The 23,426-nt window shown below is 38.7% G+C and overlaps 3 protein-coding genes, 1 long non-coding RNA gene and 1 pseudogene across 5 annotated transcripts; 3 read left to right on the top strand and 2 right to left on the bottom strand.

The window, feature by feature from the left end:
- The first annotated feature begins 7,487 nt into the window (after nt 1-7,487).
- LOC104781209 (ABC transporter G family member 20 pseudogene) lies at nt 7,488-10,628 on the top strand (annotated as a pseudogene). Its single transcript, XR_015597048.1, has one exon. The product of XR_015597048.1 is annotated as an ABC transporter G family member 20 pseudogene (transcript).
- A 122-nt stretch (nt 10,629-10,750) lies between these two features.
- Nucleotides 10,751-13,498, top strand: LOC104781208 (serine/arginine-rich splicing factor RS2Z32). The gene is made up of 7 exons (XM_010505811.3): nt 10,751-10,915; nt 11,287-11,400; nt 11,875-11,914; nt 12,046-12,141; nt 12,242-12,435; nt 12,527-12,628; nt 12,948-13,498. Exons 2-7 carry the CDS (start codon nt 11,294-11,296, stop codon nt 13,261-13,263), a joined length of 855 nt encoding a protein of 284 aa, XP_010504113.2. The 5' UTR covers nt 10,751-10,915; nt 11,287-11,293; the 3' UTR covers nt 13,264-13,498.
- Nucleotides 13,499-13,535: 37 nt separating this feature from the next.
- LOC104781207 (uncharacterized) lies at nt 13,536-15,229 on the bottom strand. The gene is made up of 4 exons (XM_010505810.3): nt 14,905-15,229; nt 14,615-14,790; nt 14,160-14,352; nt 13,536-13,992 (listed from the first exon to the last, which is right to left on the bottom strand). Exons 1-4 carry the CDS (start codon nt 14,993-14,995, stop codon nt 13,763-13,765), a joined length of 690 nt encoding a protein of 229 aa, XP_010504112.1. The 5' UTR covers nt 14,996-15,229; the 3' UTR covers nt 13,536-13,762.
- A 131-nt stretch (nt 15,230-15,360) lies between these two features.
- LOC104781206 (ABC transporter G family member 37) lies at nt 15,361-21,977 on the bottom strand. Its single transcript, XM_087510575.1, has 23 exons — nt 21,577-21,977; nt 21,360-21,483; nt 21,156-21,241; nt 20,989-21,073; nt 20,722-20,881; nt 20,562-20,638; nt 20,421-20,474; nt 20,249-20,339; nt 19,855-20,156; nt 19,493-19,774; nt 19,084-19,397; nt 18,831-18,991; nt 18,643-18,746; nt 18,373-18,526; nt 18,150-18,287; nt 17,993-18,066; nt 17,576-17,908; nt 17,184-17,474; nt 16,986-17,069; nt 16,745-16,878; nt 16,430-16,657; nt 15,895-16,321; nt 15,361-15,795 (listed from the first exon to the last, which is right to left on the bottom strand). The coding sequence occupies exons 1-23, from the start codon at nt 21,975-21,977 to the stop codon at nt 15,529-15,531; spliced, it is 4,371 nt and encodes a 1,456-aa protein (XP_087366701.1). The 3' UTR covers nt 15,361-15,528.
- LOC104781205 (uncharacterized) lies at nt 17,226-22,185 on the top strand. Its single transcript, XR_766881.2, has 6 exons — nt 17,226-20,567; nt 20,651-20,914; nt 21,051-21,136; nt 21,342-21,539; nt 21,642-21,766; nt 21,845-22,185. It is a non-coding gene; the product is annotated as an uncharacterized LOC104781205 (long non-coding RNA).
- The last annotated feature ends 1,241 nt before the right edge of the window (nt 22,186-23,426 follow it).

The following is a 23,426-nucleotide window of genomic DNA, read 5'->3' as shown; positions in this document are numbered from 1 at the left end:
TAATAAGAATAAGAAGAGAAAACCTCTTTCGAGTTTCTCTAGTTTACAACTGAGAAAAACCCTAAAAACCCTAAGACCGCCGCCGCACAAAACCCTTGTTCGTTGAAGTCCGGTGATTAGGTTCTCGTCCATGACTAGTCCGAGTTCGTGGTCCGATTTTGTCCGGAGTGAGTTCTGTTCGGAGATCTGTTCCTGTTCAAGCAGCAGTTCGAATTCGTGATCGGTTCTTCCTCCTACCTAGGCCGAGGTTCGTGATCAAGAGAAAAATAAAACCGAGGTCTTCAGCTCCCGGTTCAAATCCAGTCAACCTCCAAACGGTGGAAGGTAAACAATAATCAAACCCCTTAGAACCTATGAAATCAAATCTGATCTTAAATCTAAAGGAACATTAAAATCTACAAGTAAACAATCAACAAACAAGTTCATAAGCCTTTCCCTAAAACCCTAAAACCCTAAAACCCTAAAACTTTAAAATCCGATTTCTATGAGGTTTTAGGATTGTTTAGATTGTTTGAAACTGAACCAACTTATACTATGATTAAAATCTGGTTATGATTGTTTGTTTGTTTGAGAATCGGTTGCATGAATCCCTAGAACTAGAAACCTAAATTCGAAATTCATAAGAGATAATATTAATCTGGTTGTTCTAGGTTGTTTAAGTCCGATTGTTCTTGATTTTTTGTTTAAAAATCAAAACCCTAAAATCGAAAATATTAAAATCGGAATTGTCTTATGTTTTGCATGAAAGAAAAATTATTAGGATAACTCCCAAATTAATCCTAGACATTATCCTAAAAGCCTAGAAAATATTTCCTAAAATTTGTCATTATCCTGTTTTAAGAAAAAGGAAATTTTTATCTAAGAAAAGGAAAATTTTAGTAAAAGGAAAACTTTGCATGCTAGATTATAATTGTTATCTAGGATTGTTGTCTCATGCATATTGAACCACGAAATTATGAGATAAAAACAAGACATAAACCACAAAAATTTGAGTATAAATAGAGTGGCATGGTTCGGTCTCAAATACCGCATGGCCCTAAGTGATTGGCATGGTTCGGTCTCAAATACCGCATGGCCTTAAATTGTTGCATGGTACGGTCTCAAATACCGCATGTTAATGATCGGATGTTTGTTCTGTATTGTGCAGATGGCAAAGCTTAACAACCTCTCCTATGCTGCCCTTAATGTCTCTGGAGAAAACTACTTGCAATGGGCTTTGGACACTAAGATCTATCTGAAATCAAAGGATTTATGCGAATGCATTGAGGATAAAGTTGAATGTGCCGAAAAGGACAAGTACAAGGCAATTATGCATATACGCCACCACCTTGCTGAGAGTCTCAAGAACCAGTATCTCACTATTGAAAATCCTTTTGACCTTTGGACAGGGTTAAAAAACAGATATGGGCACCAAAAGACGGTGCTCCTCCCAAAGGCTCAATTTGATTGGAAAAACCTAAGGATCCAGGACTTCACATCCGTGGATGAGTATAAATCAAAGCTATTTAAGATAGTCTCAATCCTAAGGTTATGTGGTACAGAGGTTACTGAGAAAGACTTGCTAGAGAAGACATTCTCAACCTTTCACACCAATAACATATTGCTTCAACAACAGTATTGTGAAAAGGGGTTTAAGACATATGCAAGTCTCATCTCTTGTTTGCTGCTTGCTGAGCAGAACAATGAGCTATTAATGATGAATAGTGCATTGAGACCTCCTGGTACAGCTCCATTACCAGAAGCACACAAGGTTGACATGACAAAGAAAACTCCTAAAGAGCCGCAAGAGACTAAAAAGTCTAACTATGTCCATAGGGGCAAGTATAGTCGTAGCCGTGGAGGAAGTGGACGTGGTGGTCCTGGTCATGGGGACTACCAAGGACACAATTTTGGTGGTCAAGGCCATGTGAACTGATCGGGGGTAGAGGCTGCAGTGTATTTAAACTGCAATATAAGACCAAGTCCACTTGTCATAGATGTGGTATGGAAAATCATTGGGATAAGACGTGCAAGTCATCTATGCATCTTATTGATCTCTATCAAGAGAATTTGAATAAGAATCCAGAAGCTAACCTAGTTGATCTCGATGGTGAAGGTGATTTCGACCATGAGAAGGATGACCTATTGGATTATGAAACTTCCGATTGTTTGAGAGAGGATAATTAAACTCAAATGTGGTCTTGATTTAATTTTAATGTTTTATGCATTACATTTTGATTGGATTATTGTTTGGATTATAATTATGGTTTATATTCAATTATTTTATATAAAATTATTTGTTTATGTTTAAAACATAATTCTTGTCCATATTGAGAAATGGCTAAGGACAAGAACAATGCCATTATTAGCACAATAGCGGGTATAGCAAGATAATTGAAGGCTACGACCAGGCACACATTTTGAACTAAGTGATGTCTTATATCTAACCAGCTCAAAAGGAGCTTATTATTACTTAAATCACCCAAGGATCTAAGAAAATCCTAGAGTCTATACCCGCACTAGCCACTGGTTTATACCATGCTAAGATTAATATGATAGAGACTAATTTGGCAATGAATAAAATGTTCAATGAACAATTCACTTTATGGCATGACCGGCTTGGCCATCCGGGTTCTAACATGACGCGTAAGCTGATAATAAACTCTAAAGGGCACACTCTAAAAGAGAGAAGAGTTATTCCTAAAAATCTCACGTGTGTAGCATGTGCACAAGGAAAACTCATTATAAGGCCATCACCAGTGAAAGTCACTAAAGAGACTTTAAACTTTCTGGAAAGGATACAAGGAGATATATGTGGACCAATACACCCACCTTGTGGGACGTTTAGATATTTTATGGTCTTTATTGATGCATCGACCAGATGGTCGCATGTTTGCTTATTGTCAACTAGAAACCTTGCGTATGCTAGATTGTTGGCCCAGATTATACGTCTACGAGCCCACTTTCCAGATTTTCCACTTAAAACTATACGTCTAGACAATGCTGGTGAATTTACATCCCAAGCGTTTAATGAATATTGTATGTCCATGGGGGTGAGTGTGGAACATCCTGTGGCACATGTCCATACACAAAATGGATTAGCTGAATCATTCATTAAACATATTCAATTGATTGCTCGGCCATTGCTTATGAGGTCGAAGCTTCCTGTGTCGGCTTGGGGACACGCAGTATTACATGCAGCTGAACTTATACGCATCAGGCCATCTAGTGAACATAAATATTCACCATCCCAGTTATTAATGGGTCATGAGCCAGACATATCCCATCTCAAAACATTCGGGTGTGCCGTTTATATACCAATTGCTCCACCACAGAAAACTAAGATGGAACCTCAAAGGAGGATGGGAATATCTGTTGGATATGATTCTCCCACCATTATTAAGTATCTTGAGCCGACTACGGGTGATTTATTTAAGGCCAGATACGCGGATTGTCAGTTTGCTGAATCCGAATTTCCTATGTTGGGTGGAGAGAATAACAAGCTGGTCAAGGAATTATCATGGAATCAAACATCCTTAAATTTGCAAGATCTTCGGACTCTAGCATGTGAGGCAGAGGTCCAAAAGATTATACATTTGCAAAAGCTAGCTATTCAATTGCCAGATTCCTTTGTTGAACTAAAGAGAGTTATGAAATCGTACATACCAGCTTGTAATGCACCAATACGTATTGATGTTCACAAAGAACACAATAATCAAGTTGCTACAGAGTCTAAGACCCGTTTGAAACGTGGTTGACCATTAGGTTCCCAAGATAAGAACTCTCGGAAATCTAAGAAAGGTGCAAATAAAACCGAGGTTAAGGAAATTACAGACATGGCCGCGGCAAATCCTAAGGTACCGAATGAGGTTTGGGACGCTGAACCTCAAGGACCTTAATGTATTGATAATAATAAGATCTCAATCAATTATATCATGTCTGGAATGCAATGGAACTGTAAAGATGTCGACATCGATGATGTATTTGCTTATAAGGTAGCACTTGAGATAAATGAGGATCATGAACCCACATATATATTAGAGTGCACTCAAAGTAAAGATTGGTTAAAATGGAAAGAAGTCATTGACGTGGAGTTAAACTCTTTAAAGAAGAGGAATGTATTTGGTCCGATCTTAAGGACACCATTCGATATAAAGCGAGTTGGACATAAATGGGTCTTTGTAAGATAGAGAAATGAGAATAATGAAATCGTGAGATATAAGGCACGGCTTGTCGCACAAGGATTCTCTCAAAGACCAGGAATAGATTATGAGGAGACATACTCCCCTGTGATGGATGCAACGACTTTTAGATACTTAATAAGTCTGGCTATAAGAGAAAAACTGGATTTGCGATTAATGGATGTTGTAACCGCATATTTATATGGTCCAATGGAAAATGAAATTTATATGAGATTACCAGAGGGTATTGAGCTCAAAGATAAGAGTGGTTCTCGAGAACAATACTGCATAAGGCTAGACAAATCCCTTTATGGACTGAAACAAAGTGGGCGAATGTGGTACAATAGACTAAGTGAGTACCTACCAAAGAGGGCTATAAGAATGATCCCATCAGTCCATGTATTTTTATAAAGAAGTTTGCAAACAAAGAGTTTGTGATCATAGCAATATATGTGGATGATTTAAATATCCTAGGAATCTCTGGGGAAATCGCCCAAACAGTCGAATATCTCAAGAAAGAGTTTGAAATGAAAGACCTAGGTAAAACTAAATTCTGTTTGGGATTGCAACTTGAGTATATAAATGATGGAATCCTTGTGCATCAAATGGCATATACTGAAAAGGTACTCAAGAGGTTTAATATGGACCAAGCTCACCCATTAACTAGCCTAATGGTTGTAAGGAGCCTTGATTTGGATAAAGATCCATTCGGTCCAAAGAAGGACGATGGAGAGATTCTCGGTCCGGAAGTGCCATACCTCAGTGCAATAGGAGCGTTAATGTTCTTGGCTAGCCACACTAGACCAGACATATGTTTTGCCGTGAACCTCCTAGCAAGATTTAGTTCTTGTCCGACCCAAAGGCACTGGAATGGTATCAAATATATTTTACGTTACCTACAAGGGACGACAGATTTGGGTTTATATTATACTAACTATAACAAAGAAGGTTTAGTTGGTTTTGCTGATGCAGGTTACTTATCGGATCCACATAATTCAAGGTCTCAAACCGGCTATGTGTTTACACACGGTGGTACCGCGATTTCGTGGCGTTCTATGAAGCAAAACATTGTGGCCACTTCATCTGATCACACGGAGATTCTAGCAATTCATGAAGCCAGCCGTGAATGTGTTTGGTTGAGATCGATGATTCAACATATCAGGACAGATTGTGGCATGGCCGACGATAAGGAAGCAAGAGTTATAAATGAGGACAATATGGCATGCATCGCACAGCTCAAGGAAGGGTACATTAAGGGATATCGGACTAAGCACATTTTACCCAAGTTCTTCTTCACACATGAACTACAAAAGGCCGGATAAGTTCAAGTGGTACAAGTTCCGTCTTGCGACAATTCAGCCGATCTCTTCACCAAGTCTTTACCGACATCGATATTCAAGAAGCTCACGCACCAGATTGGGATGCGGAGACTTAAGGACTTCTAGTGATGCTTAGAACAGGGGGAGTAATGCGTGCTGTACTCTTTTTCCTTCACCATGGTTTTGTCCCAATGAGTTTTCCTGGTAAGGTTTTAATGAGGCAGCACCCCCAAGAGCATTATAGAGATCCTTCTTAGCATTGGCATGATTATGTCATTCAAGGGGGAGTGTTGTAAAACACGGATGGTGGATTTCCATAACCGGCCCATATACGGTCCATACACGGTTCATATACGGCCAATATACGTCCAAGACCATAAGGCCCATCAGCCACCTCCTTAGTCTATGTCGGTTTACTAGTCCTAATGTATTTGGGTTTTGCCATTCACTATATATATATATATGTAACTCTCCATTGGATTAAAAAGAATAAGAAAAGTGTTCTCGAACGTTTACAACATCAACAAACTTTTTCCGGATCAACACACCAAGAAATTTAAGAACGTTTCCATTTGAATTGTCAACATGAGGTCGAAAATTTAGCCTCGTTGAACTGAAGTGCATCGTTCACGATAAAACAGTGTCATATAGTTTCATATCATCCCATAAATTATGGGCCATAATGATACCCTTAACAAGCTATGATAGATATCTAGATATGTATGTAGCCAAACAATTCTATATACTAATATTTTTCTCGTATGATGTACAAAGCTTAGAATTGAACAAAATTTCAAATTTGAGGGAATCGATTCCTTAATTCTAGTCCTCCCTGACAAATCTCAAAAAAAAAAGTGCAAGGGAAGTGATTAATTATTCAAAAATTTCATGTTAATATTACGAAATTTTGCAAACTATCCTCTATCAACCACAAAATTCCAAAACAAACTTTTAAGAGAAAAAATCTTACTTAAAGAATGAGCTCAACGACTCTTTTAGGTAAGAAACATTTCTCTCTTTTATTTTTCTTAAATGATTAGGTTACATCACTTGTTTTTATATAGACTTTACAATCTTAGGGTTTTTGCCATTAGACATCTCACTCATCATATGAGTCTAGACAATCAAATCTGTTCTTTAATTGTATTGGCTCCGTACAGTCAATTGTTCTTTTTGCTTTGCTGACTCTGTTTTCGTCTGTTTGTGCAGGTGGAGAAGACCGTTGGAAGCTTGGAGAAGCTTGAATAGTTATAGGCTTTTCCATGTTGCACTGGGCTGAGGAAGGTTTATTGGGCTTGAAGGTAATGGGCTTGTTTGAGGTAGAGCCCATTACCTTTTTGATCACATCAACCCGTGGGATAGTCTCTTCTTCTTCTTTCTTCACTGTCTTGTTTGCTCGATCCCACTTCTGACCAGATTCCTTTGTGATCCTGTCAGATGAAGTCGAAGCTGTTGAGATCTTGACTGAGGGAACCGGAGCTGTTGGGTTCTTGATGATATTAATAACCTAAACAGCTTTATTTTGAAACAATGGAACTAAAGCATTCTCAATTCATTTTTTAATGTAAAACTCTATTTAAGTGAAAATTCCATAATTTATGTCTTATATTCCTTCAATTTGATAGAGACAGACAGGCCTCATGTAAATCAGCGATTTAAAATCACACATGAGTTTACTATTATCTAGTTTTCTATTAACTCTTTGAGATTTCTTGTAAGATTGGCTAAGCAAAGTAAAATAATCAAGTGAACAGATATAACAGCCACACCAAACTCTCATATGCCTAAATCTAACATGGCACGTTAAAGCTTTGTATTACATATTCCTAATGACAATTTTTCTTTGGTTTTCGTGTACAGATGAACATATTAGCCTAACTTTTCCACGTTTTTGATGCCATAATTTCCACATTCAGTTCCTTTTTTATACCAATCCTTAAATATCCATATGACTTTTTTGTTTTTGTCTAAGTGCATTTTTTTTAGTCGCACCCATTACATATTTACATTACGTACTTTTTTATTCAAATAGGAGTGTGTTCATGATTAAACATAAATCAAATATGCCATTAAGTTTGATAGAGGCAATGCCTTTCTAGTAACAAGCCAAAATCCTAATAATGAGAATATCTTAGGTATACCTTACGAAGACACACATTCAAAAAGCTAAAAAATCCAACCGCCAGTCAAATAGATAAGTCCACACACCGAAGAACAAGTCTTACAACTTGTTAAAAACAACTCTTAAAAGAGAGCCTGTGAGTGAATAAAGAAAACTCGTGACTATAATAAACAAAAAGATTAAGAAATTTCACGACAAATATCGATAATTACAAGAAGAAATTATATTCCTGACATGTCACATATGCTATACTCTTTTTACCTCCTTTGTTCTTATTGCAATTCCATAATCCCTAAAATGCAGATGAAACAGAAGTATAAATACGCAATTTCTTGGAGTAAAAAAAATCTTCCACTTTGAATGCAAAACCATTTACGCCACAAGAAAAATTCATACATAGATGTAAAACTGCGAATAGATTCGCCCAACTCCTCACCTACTCTTAACTTCAATTTCTTTTTAATCTATATACACTACGTATGTATATATAAAGCAAAAGCTACAAAACCCAAAACAACTCAAAGTTAGATACTTAGAGATGACCAAACTAATTGACAAATTTCTCCCTCATTCTCCCATCCAAATATTCCTATAAAGTCTATCAAAATTATTCTGTGGGTTTAGAGCTTTAGACACATTACCAGAGGCCAAAAAGTTAAAAAACATTAACCAGACAATAATCCACAATATGTCTGGTTTGCTCGGCAAACTATCTCCGGTTAGACAGGTCAATGGCGATGGCCTCCCTCTGTTTTACAATATCCACAGGTCAGTGGAGCTTCAGAGATGTCAAAGAGACACGGCGCGAGTGTCTGTCACACTTGCAGAACTTCTCATGAGTGTGGAAGATGAGGGGAATGACCATAGTCGGGCTTTGGATGTTGCGGTTGCCTCTAATTTTTGGGCCTCGAATCCGTCTTCTTGTGTGCCTTCTTCTTCTCCGTTTGTTCTTTCCTTCAGAGACTTGTCTTACAGCGTGAAGATCCAGAAGAAGTTTAAGTTGCCCTTTTCTTGTTGTGGGAATTCACCTTTTGATGGTAATGATATGGAGATGAATACTAAGGTGCTGCTGAATGGTATTTCTGGTGAAGCCAGAGAAGGAGAGATGATGGCCGTTCTTGGAGCAAGCGGGTCAGGAAAATCGACGCTTATCGATGCATTAGCCAACCGGATTGCAAAAGAGAGCCTACGAGGTGCTATTACTTTAAACGGGGAAGTTCTTGAATCCAGCCTGCACAAAGTTATATCGGCATATGTGATGCAAGACGATCTTCTCTTCCCCATGCTCACTGTGGAAGAAACTTTGATGTTTTCTGCGGAGTTCAGGCTTCCAAGTTCGCTTTCTAAGAAGAAGAAGAAGGCACGGGTTCAAGCTCTGATTGACCAGCTCGGCCTGCGGAACGCTGCGAAAACTGTGATCGGTGATGAGGGACACAGAGGTGTGTCTGGAGGAGAAAGAAGACGGGTCTCAATTGGAACCGATATAATCCATGATCCGATAATCCTCTTTCTCGATGAGCCAACCTCTGGTCTCGACTCTACCAGTGCTTACATGGTTGTCAAAGTGCTTCAGAGAATCGCACAAAGCGGCAGCATAGTTATCATGTCCATCCATCAGCCGAGTTACAGAATCTTGGGTTTGCTCGATAAATTAATCTTCCTATCTAGGGGAAACACAGTTTACAGCGGCTCTCCAACACATCTCCCTCGGTTCTTCTCCGAGTTCGGTCACCCAATTCCTGAAAACGAGAACAAGCCAGAATTCGCACTTGATCTTATCCGTGAGCTTGAAGATTCGCCAGAAGGAACCAAAACCTTAGTAGAGTTCCACAAGCAATGGCGAGCAAAGCAAACCTCAAGCCAGAGCAGAAGAAACACCAATGTATCTCTCAGAGATGCAATCACCTCAAGTATCTCTAGAGGCAAACTTGTCTCCGGAGCAACAAACCTAAAATCCTCATTCCAAACCTTTGCAAACCCATTCTGGACAGAAATGCTCGTAATTGGCAAACGATCAATACTAAACTCAAGCAGACAACCAGAGCTATTTGGAATCCGCCTAGGAGCTGTTTTAGTAACAGGAATCATCCTTGCCACAATATTCTGGAAACTAGACAATTCACCAAGAGGTATACAAGAACGCTTAGGGTTCTTCGCATTCGCAATGTCCACAACATTCTATACATGTGCAGAAGCAATCCCAGTCTTTCTACAAGAACGTTACATATTCATGAGAGAAACAGCTTACAACGCATACAGAAGATCATCGTACGTCCTCGCTCACACAATAATCTCAATCCCTGCTTTGATAATCTTATCAGCCGCCTTCGCCGCCACAACGTTCTGGGCCGTAGGTCTCGCGGGAGGCTCCGAGGGATTCTTCTTCTTCTTCTTCACAATCCTCACAGCGTTTTGGGCCGGAAGCTCCTTCGTGACGTTCTTATCCGGCGTAGTCTCGCACGTGATGATCGGATTCACGGTGGTTGTAGCGATCCTCGCTTACTTCCTCCTCTTCTCCGGATTCTTCATCTCCAGAGATCGTATCCCTCCTTACTGGATCTGGTTCCACTACCTCTCTTTAGTGAAATACCCTTACGAAGGTGTTCTCCAGAACGAATTCGAAGATCCGACGACATGCTTTGTCCGCGGGATCCAGATGTTCGACAATTCGCCGCTGGGAAAATTTCCGGCCGCCGCGAAAATCACCTTACTCAAGAGCATGAGCGGCGTTTTAGGGATTAACGTGACGGCGGAGACGTGTGTTACAAGGGGAATAGACATACTGAAACAGAAAGGAATCACAGAGATAAGCAAATGGAGTTGCTTGTGGATCACAGTAGCTTTGGGATTCGTCTTCAGAGTTCTCTTCTACTTCACTCTCTTGATCGGAAGCAAGAACAAGCGCCGCTGATTTACTTACACTTTTAAACAAAAAAACAATTAGAGTAACTAACCAATGATTATGCTGTACTTATTATTTTATGTTGTTTGATTAATTAATACAAAACATTAATGGGCTTTGGAAAATATTAAGGCCCAATAAAATATACGAAACATCTCACTCAGTGACGCGTAGCAAATTTCTATATCGGTAACATCGACGTTTATCTCGCTGTTAAATCTAAACCGTTGATTGAGACAGCTAACAACAAATCTTCACCGTTGAATCTCGTCGGTTTCCAAGTTATAAAGATAAGGGGGGTTGTCGGGTTGAAGAAGAAGACTTATAATATCCTGCGGTTCACTTCCTTGGTTTCGAAATTATTAGGGTTACTTCGATTCGCACTCTTCTTCGTCTCTGTCTCCGTCTCCAGGTATGAAATATTTGTGTAATGGGATATTTCTGGGTTCGGATTTATTGTGATTCGATCTGTAGATTGGGATTTCAATTGGTTTCGTGCTTCTTCTTCCCTTTAGATTTCTTTGGCGTAATCTGATTAGGGATTCAGTATTCTTTTCTCACGAATTGTTCTTCTTTTCGCTTCTGAATATGCTAATCTTTTGGGATTCATTGTTTTGATGATAAAAACTTGATTTTTTCACATGGGCTTCTTGTAATTTGGTCTGAGTTAGTGGTATTGCTGCTCGCTTATATGCTTTTAAGAAAGCTAGTGTGATTCTTGTTGTGATTTGTGTTGATATGTATAGACGTTTGTTATAATTTTATGGTGGGAAACTTTTGCAGCTTGACAATGCCTCGCTATGATGACCGCTATGGAAACACTCGTCTCTATGTTGGCCGCTTATCATCTAGAACTCGTACCAGGGATCTTGAACGTCTTTTTAGCAGATACGGAAGGTAAACAGAATCCTGTTTGTTTGTCTTGATTGGCCTGTTTTGGTTTTTGTGTCTTTGGGAGAAAAAGTGTTTGTGAATTGTTTTTTTGGTGTGAATCTGGAATGGTTGCGCATTGATTTTGCAGGGGGGATTGGAATTAGGAAGGGTTTATTTTACTTTGCATTGGTACTTTCATCCAATGCGGGAAAACTCTGGATCTAGGTTTAGTGTTCCTTTTTTTTCTTAACTTCAATGATCTTGTTGAAGGTTTTCTGGGGTTTGCCTAAACCTGGAGATGTTTGATGAATGATGAATGGGTGGACTTGGTGTAATTGGTGGAAATTCTCGTCTGGTGTATAGAGGGTGCATCGGCGATTTTGTTTGTTGATTTTTTGCATGTTTTTAATGGATTTGGCTTCAAAAAATCTAAAAAAATGGTGTTTGGGAGTACCTTAAGTAATGATGGCCTTGATTTTCTGGCAACAATTTCCGCAGAGTACGAGATGTGGATATGAAGCGTGATTATGCCTTTGTTGTAAGTTTTGTTAATATCTATTTCGTTTTTTTAGCTAAGGGTTTAATTTCTCAAGTTAGATAGATATATGTACACAAATATTTATATACTATGCAATGCATCTATCATTGGCCCTCACATTTTGAGAACAGGAATTTAGTGATCCTCGTGATGCTGATGACGCAAGATATTCCTTGGATGGGCGTGATTTTGATGGGAGTCGCATCACTGTGGAGGCATCAAGAGGGGTTAGTTGTTTTGTGTCTCTATACGACCGATTCCTCCGTTGGTTTGATGATTTGGATGAATAATTACTGAAATATTGCCAACCTCTTGAACTTTTGTTAGGCGCCTCGTGGTTCTCGGGACAATGGTAGCAGAGGCCCACCTCCTGGTTCTGGTCGCTGTTTCAATTGTGGTGTTGATGGTCACTGGGCCCGAGACTGCACCGCAGGAGACTGGAAGAATAAATGCTACCGCTGTGGAGAAAGAGGACACATTGAGAGAAACTGCAAAAACAGTCCTAGTCCAAAGAAGGCCAGGTACCTGAAAATTTTGAATCCTTGTTTTTTCCACAGTTACTTCTATCCATTAAGCTTCTTCTCATCTCTTTTGGATTATATAATACTCCAGGCAGGGTGGAAGCTACTCCAGGTCACCAGTAAAATCCCGTTCTCCTCGTCGCAGAATTAGCCCAAGTCGTAGCCGTAGTTACAGTCGAGGTCGCAGCTACAGGTTAGTGGTAAATTTGGACTTCTGTAAAATTGCATGATAAATGCAAATACTGAATACAAGAGGGAAGCCAAAAAGCTTGCCCAGAAAACATATTTTGTGGGTAAAAAGCTTATAACGATTCTGAGCTTTTTCTGGAATTGTGTTAGTTTGACCTTTTTTTAAAGTATGCACTTAGACAACTATTTTCCATGGCATTATAGAAATGATTCTTACTGTGTTGGCTATTAGTAAGCTAGACGTTCTGATGTTGACAATGCTAGTTCTACACAATCTTTTGGCTTATGTCCTTTGGTTGACTCTTTATTTCTCTTTTCATCAGTCGATCGCGATCCCCAGTGAGAAGAGAGAGAAGCGTGGAGAACAGATCACGCAGTCCTAAGGCAATGGAGCGATCTGTATCTCCCAAAGGCAGGGACCAAAGCATGAGTCCTGACAGAAGAGTGATAGATGCGAGCCCGAAGCGTGGATCAGATTATGATGGTAGCCCAAAAGAGAATGGTAATGGCAGGAACTCTGCGAGTCCCATTGTTGGAGGGGATGAAAGCCCTGTTGGACTTAATGGTCAAGACAGGAGTCCCATTGATGATGAGGCTGAGCTTAACCGTCCTTCCCCCAAAGGCAGTGAGTCACCTTGATGGCTCACAGGTTAAAAGCCAAATGTAGCATTTTGTACCGATGGATGTTGTTTCATTTCCCTTTCTTTCTGCGTGATACATTCCTTTCCGTTGTGTGACAAATGACAATGCTTGGATCTGCTTTCTTTGATGACTCTTTTAGTTTGGTTCCAGACACCTCTCAGACTCTGCTTTGTTACTTTTCTGAAATTTGTTTGGTAATGAACTCAAATTTATAAAGTTCTTGTTTGAATCATTTTTTAGCTACAGTGATGATTAGAATTTGCAAAATATTTTGTGAAAAGATATAAGATTCAGCGATGGAAGTCTTTAATTGACAAGAGATGACAACATTGAATTTGTCTTTAGATGAAGCAAATGCTACATTGTATCCTCTTTCAGTTTTTCTCTTCTCTATATCTGCCCAAAAACAAAAAACTGCTTGTGAGGTCGATCAAGAAGTTCTGTATGTATGTACACAGAGGTGACTTTGAGTTACTACGCCACACTGAAGTGAGCTTCACAGGGTATTTTCAAGGCCAAGTTCGTCTTCAATCTCGTCACCATCTTCGAACAGCTTGAGAAACCGGGCCTGCTCTTGTTGCCGTTTCTTCTTCCTCCAATACTTATAACCTACCAAGAGTCCCACCGTAACTACACCTAATACGAGAACTACAATCAGTACCACTATTGCAGGACGCATTCCGCCCTTATCGCCTTCCTTCTCATTGCCTGATTCTTTATTCGAACCTGCAAAAAGAAAAAGCATGCATATGATATTCCTCATCACAGAGAACCGAATCAAACTGAAGCTACAGCCAACAGAGACACATGTGAGAGATTTTGTTTATAGTTAATGGAAACAGTATTCATGTACATGACACTAAAGCTCAAGATGGTGTTGCTTGGTAACTCACCAGCTCCGACTTGTGAGCATCCATGGCAGAGGAAAGTAGCATTGAATTCTTTATCCTTGATACGCTTATAGCTACCCTCATTTGTGAAATCAGAAGGACAAAGCTCCCATTCGTCAAATGTATCATGCGTAAGGGTGTCATCCTCATAGATTCCGCATCTCTTGCATTTAGTTCCTTTAAGCTCGGTTAAGGGCTAAAAATATCAAAAACAAAACAAAGAACATAAAGCTCAAAAGACAGTAATGATCCAAATTCTGAAGCAGATTCAGCAACCAAAACAATGCCAACACCACAATCCCAAAAAAAACCAGTCAATAGCTAAGAACTACTACTAAGGATAGCTCTATAGTCCTGGTTTCAGATCAAACAAAACCCAGCAATATCTGAAATAATCAAAACCACAAATCATCAAGAAACCAGCTCAATCTCACGATTTGATCTACATTTCGACAAACCTGCCAAGACTCTTGGCCTTTAAAAGAATAAGAGACATTGGTGGTCTTGACATCAGGCAACACCGTCTTGTTCTCTCCTTTGCATTGGAAATAGACTGTAGGCTTACTCGAGAACCAATCGTGAGTTTGGAAAATCTGAATCGAATCTAATGTAACTTCTTGTGTTAGTATAGTTCCTGTGTGTAAAAAAGGATCATCAACATAATTTTAATTTAGAACCAGGCTGATTTGACTACTTGAAATTTCGAAACGGAAGCTGAAAAGACGAAATCAGATTAAAATTTAGTTACCAGGGAACGAGCTGAAGAGGAAGAAGAAGAAACAGAAGATGAAACCGCGAAAATCCAAAGAAGCCGGTGGTTGTGGAATTCGGATTGACATCTCGCGATTCCTTAATATCGAGATCGCTCGATCAAATCCGATCAATGTTTAATAACGACGGGTGGGTTGATCGAACGAGGAGGAGGAGTAGCTTAGTTGGATGCGTTGAATCACGCGACTGTTGAATCAGAATCTCGTTGAGCCTTGGAGAAATAGCGTACCGGGAAGAAAAGAACAAACCGACCCTCTTGCATTGACCGCTTTGGTTTTCTGATTTCTATTAAAAAAATAATTAGGATATCATAAAAAAATAAAATAAATCCTATATAGATTTCAGTTTTTGTCAAGATAAAGGATTAATAGTTTTAATAAATGTGTAAAATATATTAAAAACAACTGAATAAACCACATTAATGTATATGTCATACCTATAACAGTGCTTTGTTTTTAATTTCTTGAAAATCATATACAAAATATACATCCATACAAAAAAAACAAAAAATTATACATTTTATTTTCACAAAAAGAAAAGAAAAGGAAGTATTATTTGTTTATTATTCTAAAAAGATGATGAAGACTACTAATTGGCATGATCATCTTCGTTGGAAGTTGAGTTTGCCCACGAAGAATGCAAACATAGACGCAAACGCAATGGGAAAAGCGATTTGGACAACCGCCGTAACCGCCAAACGGTCATGATGAAATCCAAAATAGTCTTTCAAGAATGCTGCAACCGTCGTGGATTCTCCAAAGACATTGATCTTTTCATGAATATCACCGTACTGAGATGAGATGAACCCGTTTAGTGTCCATGACGTTGGTGTTAGATAATATAACCAAATCCACCACCCTGGAACTTGCTGCAATTTTTTCAAACACACCAAAAGAAAGAAACACATTATACATAACATTTCCTTCTTTGTAATAAAGATTCTTGTCAAGATGCATGGATCTCTTACCGTTTGTGGGATCAAAAACCCGGAGAAGAGATTGAAATTAACGTAGAAAAGGGACTGAAGAATCGCGGCAACCATGAAGTTTGGCGTGATGGAGACGAGGAACATTGCAAGGTAGTTGAAAGTGAGAAGTGAGCAAAACATAGAGTAGAGTGACCAAAAGACTTTGTAGGACGAAGGATAAAAACCGATCATTGGATATGTTATGATCACAAACTCGGCAGCTTGTATGAATATATAAGGTATCTCAGTCACCACTTGACTCAATGCGTAAGCAGTCGCCGAGTACATCCCTGCGAATCTTTCGCGGTACATGACATTTCTCTCTGTTTCAAAATACTGAAGAGCTGATGAACAGTTGTTTATCCCTAAGAAGAGTACCAAACCATAGATTGCTCCAAATACAGTGAACAAACTCTGTTGAGTATCTCTACAAAAAAAAAACATATATCAAAATATTAACAAGATGTGTTAAAATATAAGATATGTGTCGTTTGAACTTACATTTTTTGGTGACCAAAAAAAAAAAAGAACTTACATTTTTTGGCCTTGTTTCCAGAAGAGTGCACCAAAGATCAAAGAAGAGATTAATGTGTGAATCATACGCATTAGGTTATAAGAAGGGCTTCTCCAATATGACAAATTCATTTTCCATAGAATAGATCTGAATTGTCCCCACCAACTTTGTGCAAAAGTTCTCTTAAAATGTATATCACTTGATTCTGAATCTGGTTGGCTCAACTGCTTCACAAGCTCTGAGTTTCTCCTATAACAGTCACACATGTTTCATTAAAACCAAATTTTGTAGAACAATAACACACTTGTGCATATGTAGTATTGAAGATATACTCACTTGTAAAGAGCAGACTCATGGTAGATGTTTGCGAAATCGACGCCAAGTTCAACTTCTACAGATTGTGAACTAACATCAAGCATCCATGTTGCTGGATTGTGGTTGTCTCTTATTTTAGGAATTTCAGGAACACTCTGTTTATTTTATTTAACCCCAACAACAACAAAATAAGGTTTTTTACTCTCTTTGTTGGTTTAAAAAAACAATCATGGATTAGAAAAACTACATAAGCAAAACTTACCTCAAAATACTCTATGATATGATAAGAATGTAAACCTAACGGTCCTGTGTAGATCATTCGACCACCTCTTTTAAGAAGCACCAACTGAGAAAATTCAAGTTTAAACTTTGTTAATTTCTGACTTGGTTTAATAAGATTAAAAGTTTAGGGGTCAAAATATAAAAAACATTACTTTTCCGAGGCGATTTTTGAAAATACCTCGTCGAAAGCTTCAAAAATGTCAATACTAGGCTGATGAATAGTACAGACGATGGTACGTCCAGTATCAGCGACGTTCTTCACAGCTCTCATAACAATGGCGGCTGCTCTCGCGTCAAGCCCCGTCGTTGGCTCGTCCATGAATATGATCGAAGGATTCGCCACCAGCTCCACCGCAATCGTCAGTCTCTTCCTCTGCTCCGTCGATAACCCGCTCACTCCGGCGACTCCCACCAATGCATCTTTGATCTCATCTAATTCGATCGTCTCGAGCACTTGCTTCACGAATTGCTGTATTTCAGATTTTTCAGACGGTTTCGTTACTTTTGATTTTTGAGTCGATTTGATGGAAGAGAGAGAGAGAGGGCAAGAGGAAGAAGAAGGAGGCTTACGGTTTTGGTTGCGGAATCGATCTCAGGAGCAAGACGAAGCCAAGCTGAGTAAACCACAGATTCTTCGACGGTGATGTTTGGTGAGTGTATATCTGTTTGTTCACAGTAGCCTGAGACTCTAGCGAACGTTTCTTGTACTTTAGGGAAGCCACTGATTCTGATGTCTCCTTCGATGTATCCGCTTGTTTTTCTTCCGGCTAGAACGTCGAGGAGTGTGGTTTTCCCGGCTCCACTCACTCCCATCAATGCCGTTAAGATTCCTGGACGGAAAGCTCCGGTGATGTTTGATAGGAGTTGTAGTTTCTTCTGATCATATCCTTGGTCTCTCATCTCCTGAAAACATCAAAAGATAAGTGAGAGAGCCATGGAGAAAATCTTGTGATATTGGTTTATAGTATTGGGTTATGATAGTTTTACCATAGGCATGTCAACGAAGTAGTTCAAGTCTTGGAATGTTACAGTGAGGGGTTTGAAAGGTAAGACCATCTTGCCTGTGGTCAAAGAGAAAAGTATTAGTGGGAGGTAAAAATGGTGAATTAGAGAGAAGTGGGAAGAGAGATAACAAAGTTTTCACCTGTATTCTCATCTTCATTGGTCTTTACAGGGGAGCCTGTAGTCTTGTTCTTGACTGGAGAGTCACCTGTTGAATCTTCTTTTCCTTGCAGCTCTAAGAGTTTTTCTTGCGAAATCATGGCTTTAGATGATGTGGGTGCTGTCATTTTGGACAGAACGCTTTTAGTATGTGGCGGTCTGTGTTTTGAAAGCACATACATTTACCTAGTAGAAGATGAACTTACATTTCAAGAAAGTCAGAGCCAGGGTGAAAATGATGTTAAAGAGCACAGTGAAACCCAACAAGGCACATAATGATACCCAGTACATGTAACCATCGTAGTCCAGTCCACGGGTTTGGAGTATGCTTCGCCCTAAGGTAACATTATTGGGTTGCATCTACATGTTTAGCCAGATAAATATTGATTAGTGTTGAAGAGTATACCACAAATAAAGAAGAAGCCTTGGCTGATTAAGAGAGAACAGGAAGGTAAGAGGCTAAGAGAGAGTATCACCTGATTCCACCTTGGGGAGAGGAACTCGTTTACCGATAGCCCAATCTCACCGTAACTCAAAGGATTTACCCAGAATCCCCACTTGAGCCATGATGGCATAGACGCTGCAGCAAACACAGAACGTTAGAGTCATGCTGAGTTACAACTTTTGAGGCCAGATTTAGTACATGGTGGGGGAAAAATCTTACTTGGTGGAATGACAAAACCGGCAAAGACAAATGTGATTAATATACCAAAACTGCCAGCTGTGATTGAAGCAACTACTGTCTGAAAAATCGCAGCTAGACACCGGAACATGGATATCGAGGTGAAGTGAACAGCAAACAGTAGAATGAACTGCTTGAAGAACCTGAAAAATTGAACCTTGTCATTCTACAGTTATCTGAGCACTCCAGACTTGAATGTGAACCTAAGTGCCAAGCAACAGGGGAGAAAGCTCACCTGGAGGCTTCAGGGGTGTATCCGATGACATAGTATGTGAGGCCAGTCCAAACTAAAGATTCGAAGAACGAGAGAGGGACCTTTAACACTGTTGCAGGGATTGCATACGCCCATGCAGGATAGAAACACAACTGCTTCTGCTTGTAAAACACTGCTAGGCGTTGAGCCGTCATAGACAACTCTGGGAATCCGTCAACAAGAAGGATAATGAGGGAGAAAAAGAGGGCACTCATGTAAGAATTTCCATGAATGATATCAATACCCATCCGTGTTCGGATGTACACAGTCATAGTGATGAATGCGGCCATAACAAGCTGCACACATAATGAAGCTAGAAAGCTGAGGAATACTATTAACATCTAAAGGAGACAAGGAGAGATATCTGTGGATTGAAAACTTCATAATGTACCTGAGATGTCTTGAAAATATAGACGAAATAGTTTCTCTTCATGAGAAGATACTCTCTTGATATGCATGCTATGAACAGCTCCCAGTGTGGAAGAGAATACACACTGAAGGATAAAGCGTCCTTATGGCTTTTGGATTTATCATACGGCTTAGAAAGAGTTTCCTCAGTATTTTTTCCAATACTCAAGTCCTTAAACTTCTTCGACAACATTTCTACCGAGACAAAACTGTACGGTAAATCCTCGTGCCGCCAGTATTGTGCTTGGTCTTTTTTGGATATAACCTTCAAGGCAGAACATGAGAGGATCAACAACTCATGACTTCAAAAGCACAAAATTTCATTTTAGGGATGAGTGTTTTTACCTCCTGGAGAAAGTCTGCAACACCTTTCCTCTCAGGGCATTGAAATCCACAATCCTCAAAGAATTTCAGGACTTCGCCGCGTGGACCATGATACACGATTCTTCCTTTAGCCATCAGCATAACGTCATCAAAAAGGTCAAATGATTCTGGGGCCGGTTGAAGAAGCGAAACAAGCACAGTAGCGCTTGATATGTGAGCAAATTGCTGAAGAGACTTGACAATCTGAAAAGCTGTGGAGCTGTCTAAGCCATTTGTTATTTCATCCATAAATAGAGCCTTTGTCGGGCCAACAATCATCTCAGCTGCAAACATTCAGAGATTCAAGAACTTGCTATAGAAAAGAACATGTCAGCAAAATAATTATATTTTTGAATGATTCGAGCTATGCACTAACCTGTGGTAAGACGCTTCTTTTGTCCCCCTGATATACCTCTCCTCATTACATCTCCAATCAATGTTTCTGCACAAATGTCAAGTCCAAGAATCTGCAAATGCAACAGAAGACCTAAGAACCAAACATAATGGGCCAGATTATATCAGCCAGGCTATCAAAGAGACTATATTACCTTCAAGATATAATCTGTTTGCAGACTTCGTTTGAGTCCTTCAACAGAAATTGCCTATAGGAAAACAAAAAGTCTCTAATCAACCACCTGAATTAAGACAGAATAAGCTTTCAGGGATTTGAGAGTGTCAGAGGAATGTACTTTCATGTAAGCATCTACTTCTGTGTCAGGAATGATTCCTTTTTCCTTTTCTCTTTTACTGACTTCCATCATAATATCTGTTTCCGCAGGAAAATAGAGAATCAATAATACATACATTTCAGTGCACTGGGGAGGACATTGGTTGGTTGATAAGATGTACCTGTTCGGCTACCAACGCCTTGACAACGAGCTGAGAAGTCAACTGTCTCCCTAACCGTCATCTCTGCAATGTGCAGGTCATATTGACTTATGTACGCCGAGGTTTTCTGAGGAACAAACTCGTCTAGTCTGTATCCATTGTAAGAGATTTCACCTGAAAACTGTGGAAACAAAAAGGAAAAACAAAAGAAAAGGTAAGCATTTCACATATCTGCACCAAAAATAAATCTCCAAAAGAATGTAATATTATTGCTTTCATCATTAGAACCTTTAGATTGTTTTCTAAATTTCCAGACAAGGCCTTTAACAAAGTTGTTTTACCACAACCAGGAGGACCAAGCAACAGTGTTAACCTGCAACAACAACAAGAATAAACACAGTTAAACAACATTGATCAAGACTAGTGAACAGATAATGTAACCTTCAACAACTAACCTTCCGGGCTTTATGATGCCATTAACGTCATTTAGAATGCTTATCTTGGCTTCGTGTGCTTTTGTACCAGTGAGCTTCACCAGTTCCTGGAGAAATATGAGCACATTATAATTCACTTTAGAATCTTTTGGATAACTTATATCTATTAACGAAGGAGTCGACAATAACAACTTTGTGATTTTGCAGAACTTTTTGAGTACTCACAGAGATTACGCGCTTAGCAGTGTTCCATAATGTTGGAAGTGCTTTCCCTTCAACAATCTCGCACTCGGCCTCCACTTTTAAACTCTTGTACCTCACTTCTATGGTCGGTAACTCCATCCCAACTCTGCACAACAAAGTTTCAAGCTCAAAACTCTCAAGAAACCGGAAAATCACAAAAGGGTAAAGCATTTTTTCTAGAGATTTTGTTTTAGTTTACCTGTCTACTCTTCTTCTGATTTTCTTCAGCAACTTGAGATTATCATTCTCAATGTGTTTGATAAGTTTCTCAATCATGAGATGACGTTCCGTGGCTCCAAGCTTTGAGACATCAACGACTCTTTTTCCGTTCTCGGTGATGGACTTATCGCCATCATCGAGGAGAGTTGATCTCATACGTTTGGCAGTTGGTAATCTCTCAATCTCAGCCCATTGCAGAGCATAATCTGCATCATGATGATCACCATTAACATCACCATCGTTATCAGGTTCATATATTGAGGAGTTGCTTCTGAAACTAGAAGTGTGTCTCCGGAACGATGATCTGATGCTTCTTCCAATCTCTGCTAGCTCAACTCTCAACGACTCAATCTCGTCTGCTCCAACCATATTATGAGCCATTTTGGGTTGGCTTAACGGGTTTGACCTCTTTGAGATTAGAAATTCGAAAGTCTAGATGAGAGAGATAAGGTTATTTGCATTTTGACTTATGTATATTTATATATATCTTTGGATCGTTCAAATTGACACATTTCAATCTTCAATGATGTAAGGGACTACATCAGCTTCTGTTCTCAGTTTTTGAATCTATTCCCGAGTTTCAAGGTCATTTATTTTGTATGTTATACTAAATTAATAATAAAACACATGCTATCAACTGGAAAAAAAGACAAATTCTAGAAGAGGAAGATATGATTATACTAGATTACTTGTTGTACTTTTTAATCTATGTAATCACTGCAATACTCAAAGTTCTCGTTGAAAGCTGTAAGATCGTGGAGATTTAAATCCCAGTTTTATATTTATGATGTCTATATGTTTCATAGTTTAGAATTTTAGATTCCCTTTAAACAATATCACATAATTACGTATGGGTTTTATATTGGACTATTCCAACCAACAGAAGCAGCATGAATCCCACCAATATTACAACAAAATCACATAATTACGTATGGTTATGTATCTAAATGTTACAAGAAAAAAATATTTACTCATCACAAATGATAAAATCATTTAATTATATTATAACAAGGTTTTAAAAATATCAATTTATATAATAGACAAAATATATATATATATAATAAGATAATTCATTAAAAATAGTCAAAACTGAAATTTTTAAAAAATAAAGGTTGTGGCTCCGAAATAATGGGTATCAATACGTGTCCTACATGCTTTTTCTGGATTATGGAAGATTTAATGTTTCGGAGACAGTAGAGAGTAGTAAAAACTTGTTTTGCAAAAGATTTGGAATTGTTATTTTACAGAGATGGCGGCCTTGTTTTGGTTTAGTATCTTTATGATCGACTGGTTTTCTCTGTAGAAGTTGTTCTCTATCTTTTAGATTGGTAGACTCCCTTATCTTTGGTATTATTTTAGCCACTTTGTTTGTTATCTTTTGGTATGGGTTCTCAAAGTTGTTTTGCAAACATCTTTCCATGATTTATATTTCAATTTGTCCATGTATATTGTAAGATCCATGTAAGACTCCCCTAAAAGAGAGTTTCATGATTCTAATTTCATATATTGGGTTTTGGTTGGGAAAATAAAAATAGGATAAAAGGTTTTAAAATTATTATTTTTGTATTCTATAACATATGACAAAAATATTACGTCTATTTGATGCATTTATCATGTTGTATATATTTTAAAGACTCAAAATTGTGTTTTCTCTCTAAAAATAGAAACATGTGTTCCATTCTCTTAGTAATATATATCTGCATATAGAATCAGAACTGAAATTCTCTAAAAATAAAGAGAGTCAAAACTGAAATTCTCTAAAAAATAAAGGTTGTGGTTCCGAAATCATGAGTATCGATATGTGTCCTACATGCCTTTTTCGCGCCGAAT

The sequence above is a fragment of the Camelina sativa genome, chromosome 4 (genome assembly GCF_030686135.1).
Source record: "Camelina sativa cultivar CO46 ecotype springtype chromosome 4, ASM3068613v1".
Lineage (NCBI taxonomy): Eukaryota > Viridiplantae > Streptophyta > Magnoliopsida > Brassicales > Brassicaceae > Camelina > Camelina sativa.
This window is presented reverse-complemented; position numbering and strand designations above follow the sequence as displayed.

Coding starts and splice junctions, on each gene's coding strand:
- LOC104781208 (XM_010505811.3), top strand. CDS start 11,294: ATGCCTCGCTATGATGACCGCTATGGAAACACTCGTCTCTATGTTGGC. Junction 11,915..12,045: donor AGCGTGATTATGCCTTTGTT/GTAAGTTTTGTT, acceptor TTTTGAGAACAG/GAATTTAGTGATCCTCGTGA. Junction 12,436..12,526: donor CCTAGTCCAAAGAAGGCCAG/GTACCTGAAAAT, acceptor ATAATACTCCAG/GCAGGGTGGAAGCTACTCCA.
- LOC104781207 (XM_010505810.3), bottom strand. CDS start 14,995: ATGTCAATCCGAATTCCACAACCACCGGCTTCTTTGGATTTTCGCGGT. Junction 14,353..14,614: donor AAGGCCAAGAGTCTTGGCAG/GTTTGTCGAAAT, acceptor TGATATTTTTAG/CCCTTAACCGAGCTTAAAGG. Junction 13,993..14,159: donor ATGCTCACAAGTCGGAGCTG/GTGAGTTACCAA, acceptor TTCTTTTTGCAG/GTTCGAATAAAGAATCAGGC.
- LOC104781206 (XM_087510575.1), bottom strand. CDS start 21,977: ATGGCTCATAATATGGTTGGAGCAGACGAGATTGAGTCGTTGAGAGTT. Junction 21,484..21,576: donor ATCAGAAGAAGAGTAGACAG/GTAAACTAAAAC, acceptor TTTGTTGTGCAG/AGTTGGGATGGAGTTACCGA. Junction 18,067..18,149: donor CAATGAAGATGAGAATACAG/GTGAAAACTTTG, acceptor CTTTGACCACAG/GCAAGATGGTCTTACCTTTC.